The sequence below is a fragment of the Leptodactylus fuscus genome, chromosome 5 (assembly GCF_031893055.1).
Source record: "Leptodactylus fuscus isolate aLepFus1 chromosome 5, aLepFus1.hap2, whole genome shotgun sequence".
NCBI lineage: Eukaryota > Metazoa > Chordata > Amphibia > Anura > Leptodactylidae > Leptodactylus > Leptodactylus fuscus.
In genome coordinates this window covers 1665652-1669168 of record NC_134269.1, presented here as the reverse complement: position 1 = coordinate 1669168, position 3517 = coordinate 1665652, and the positions used below count along the sequence as shown (strand labels likewise).

At 41.3% G+C, this 3517-nt stretch overlaps 1 protein-coding gene across 1 annotated transcript; it reads left to right on the top strand.

Annotated features, from left to right (window-relative positions):
• The first annotated feature begins 2337 nt into the window (after positions 1–2337).
• LOC142202253 (olfactory receptor 6F1-like) lies at positions 2338–3273 on the top strand. Its single transcript, XM_075272314.1, has one exon. It carries the CDS (start codon positions 2338–2340, stop codon positions 3271–3273), a length of 936 nt encoding a protein of 311 aa, XP_075128415.1.
• Positions 3274–3517: the final 244 nt, after the last annotated feature.

The window sequence follows — 3517 nt, the reverse complement described above, 5'->3', positions numbered from 1 at the left end:
CCCTCAACTCTGCTGGTTAGAGTGTCTACTCACTCTAAGGGCCAAAAACACTGCTGGTGCAAAGCTCTACTCACACTAAGGGCCAAAAACACTGCTGGTTCAAGGCTCTACTCACTCCAAGGGCTAAAAAACACTTTTGCTGCAAGGCTCTACTCACTCCAAGGGCCAAAAACACTCCTGGTGCAAGGCTGTACTCACTCTATAGGCCAAAAACACTGCTGGTGCAAGGCTGTACTCACTCCAAGGGCCAAAAACACTGCTGGTGCAAGGCTGCACTCACTCTAAGGGCCAAAAACACTGCTGGTACAAGGCTGTGCTCACTCCAAGGGCCAAAAACACTTCTAGTGCAAGGCTCTACTCACTCTAAGGGCCAAAAACACTGCTGGTACAAGGCTGTGCTCACTCCAAGGGCCAAAAACACTGCTGGTGCAAGGCTGTACTCATTCTAAGGGCCAAAAACACTGCTGGTGCAAAGCTCTACTCACTCTAAGGGCCACAAGCACTGCTGGTGCAAGACTGTACTCCCTCTAAGGGCCAAAAACACTGCTGGTACAAGGCTCTAATCACTCTAAGGGCCAAAAACACTTTTGCTGCAAGGCTCTACTCACTCCAAGTGCCAAAAACACTGCCTTTTAAAGGATCAACTCACTCAAAGGGCCAAGAAATCTCTGCTGGTGCAAAGGCTGAACTAAGTTAAAGGGCCTAAAACTCTGCAGGTAGAGGCTGAAGTCACCTGAAGGGCCCCAATCTCTGCTGGGAGCTCAGCTTAAGGGCCTGGAACTTAATTTGGAAGGGCTAGAAAAGTGAATTTTGGAAGGTCTCCCCACATCACACACACACAATGACAGTTCAGGGGGGGACTGAAGAATTTCCCATTGCCTATTCCATCTGTGGTTGTCATGGGGAACGTGATTTAAAGGGGGGCTTGGTAATGTTTGTTGAGTTTAAATTTGGGTTTCTGTCCATCCATTTGGGGAGTAAAGAAGGTTTCCAGGTATATTCCCACTTTTAGGGGCCATTCACACGGCGTTACGGCAGGGCTGCCGAACACTTCCCATTCACTTCAATGGGAGCGCTCGTAATGCTGCCGTAACGGCTGTTAGGCTATGATGTTGGGGTAATAGAGGGACTTTGGTGTGTTAGATGCCCCAAGACATGCGCCCCCTGCTGTCCCAGTTACATTGCAGAGGTGTTGGCATCATTTCCTGGGGTGTCATAGTGGACTTGGTGACTCTCCTGAGGTGAATGGTGGGATCCCCTGAAACAAAGCATTGTCTCCCATAGACTATAATGGGGTTCCATATTCCTTCGAATAGTCGAATATTGAGATGATATTCGTAACAAATAACGAACATCAAATATTTTACTGTTCGCTCATCTCTATTGTCCACTAAATATGTTTTCTGTCCTTTCATTTCTAATGTAATTACTTTTTGGGTGTTTTCTGTAAACAATTATGATTATATATTTTGTGTAAATTTCTTATCTAACTTTGCAATTTTGAAATAAATTTGAAAAAGTTCTTTATTTGAGTTCCTCCATGTGATTTGCACACGGGCCTACAATGCCGGGTTATGTGAGAGTGTAGATTTCTAACATCCTGCATTATAGGGTTAATATGTATTTAGCTTTAAACTGCAGATACATAAACCCTGTAGATATTTATCGGATTTATTATTATCTTCTACTCAGTAATTCCAGACATCACCGGAGACTAATTATTATTATTGTTTTTCCTCTCTAATTGTCGATGTCTTCAGAGATAATATTTCCCCATGGATTATTACCTCTAATTGTCCGTCCTGCAGGGAGTTCAGGCTTACATATATACAGGGCAGAATATTCTAAGTGATTTTTATTTCCAAGGGAAACCAGTTCATGTCTCTGCAGAAAATATTCTCTTCAGAAGCATTAACCCTCGATACAAGTCTGTCTCCGAAGTGCTCTGGAATTAGAAGTAAGACTGACATTACCTGGAGACAAAAGCAAAAGATCTTTTAAAAACTAATAAAATTCGGGGGCCCCGTGTTGTATAACCACCATGGTTTGCCAGCCGCGGAAATGCCATGGAAAAAAAAAGGGCATTTTACTGTCTCTGCAATCCAAATCACAAAATGCGGAAAATTATGCAAAGTAGACAGGCACCATCGCGGTTTTGGAAATTGCATCATGCCAATTATATCTATGAAACGTTGCTGCTGCAGTTTTTCCCACAGCACTTTTCTGATTTGACGTCCAACATAGGGCCTAAGCCAAAGTCTAAATTATCATAAGCCAAGTTTATCAATGTCTCCTCTTGGTAACGCTTTACAAGATTCCTTCATATAACGTCTAGAGATGAAGGTGGACGATGTGAACTCTACCGCATTTACCGAGTTCTTTATATTGGGATTCCCTGAGCTGAATGACTACAAGTTGACTTTCTTCTCCATTATTCTGATCTTGTATTCCATGACTATATGTGAGAACCTCTTGATCATTTCACTGGTGTCCACAAGCCAACGTCTCCAGTCTCCAATGTATTTCTTCCTTGGACATTTGGCATTTACTGACATAGTCCTTATAACAATTGTTCTTCCCAAATTTTTGGAGGTTATCATAAGGGAAGGGAGCACTATACCTTATGTTGAGTGTTTAGCTCAGTTTGAACTGTATGGGGGAACAGTCTGCACAGAAAGTTATTTGCTCACGGCCATGTCCTATGACCGGTACTTGGCCATCTGTAAACCTCTCCATTATATCTCAATGATGAATGCCAAGCTTAGATACGGCCTAACTTTCTCATCTTGGATCCTTAGCTTTACATTAGTATCCGTAATTCTCTCACTGTTAGCTGAATTAGATTTCTGTGGCTCAAATATTATTAACCATTTATTTTGTGAATTTTCCCCTATATTAGAACTCTCTTGCTCAGACACAAGCAGTGTGAATGTTAACATGACTGTACTCTCGGTTCCCGTCATTCTGATAAATTTCACATGTGTAATGATATCGTATATCTATATTTTCCGCACCATTTTTGGAATTTCCACCACGTCAGGCCGCCAAAAAACTTTTTTCACCTGTAGCTCTCACTTGGTGGCGGTTTCTATCTATTATGTCTCCATGTTTGTAATCTATACTCTCCCTAACAGAGGAAACTTATTGACTGTTAATAAGTTTATTTCCCTTGTCTTTATTGTACTCTACCCCCTTCTAAACCCCATTATATACAGTCTAAGGAACAAAGAGATTCAGGCTTCTGTAATGAAGTATTTGAGAGTCTCTGGTTAAAAAAAATTCTGAAGATCCGCAAAACTTTTTTTTAAGGCCAATAAAATCAAATATAAAATACCGCCATGTATTACAATGATTCATGATATGAACATATTGGAATAAATTGTTTGATTTAATTTAATGTTGTTTCTCAATATCTATCTAAGAAAAAAGTTTTCCTTTTGATCGTTTGACAGACTGGACGTGTATGGGCCATATCATCACTTCCAAGACGTTCCCTTGTTCTTGTTAAGCTGAGGGT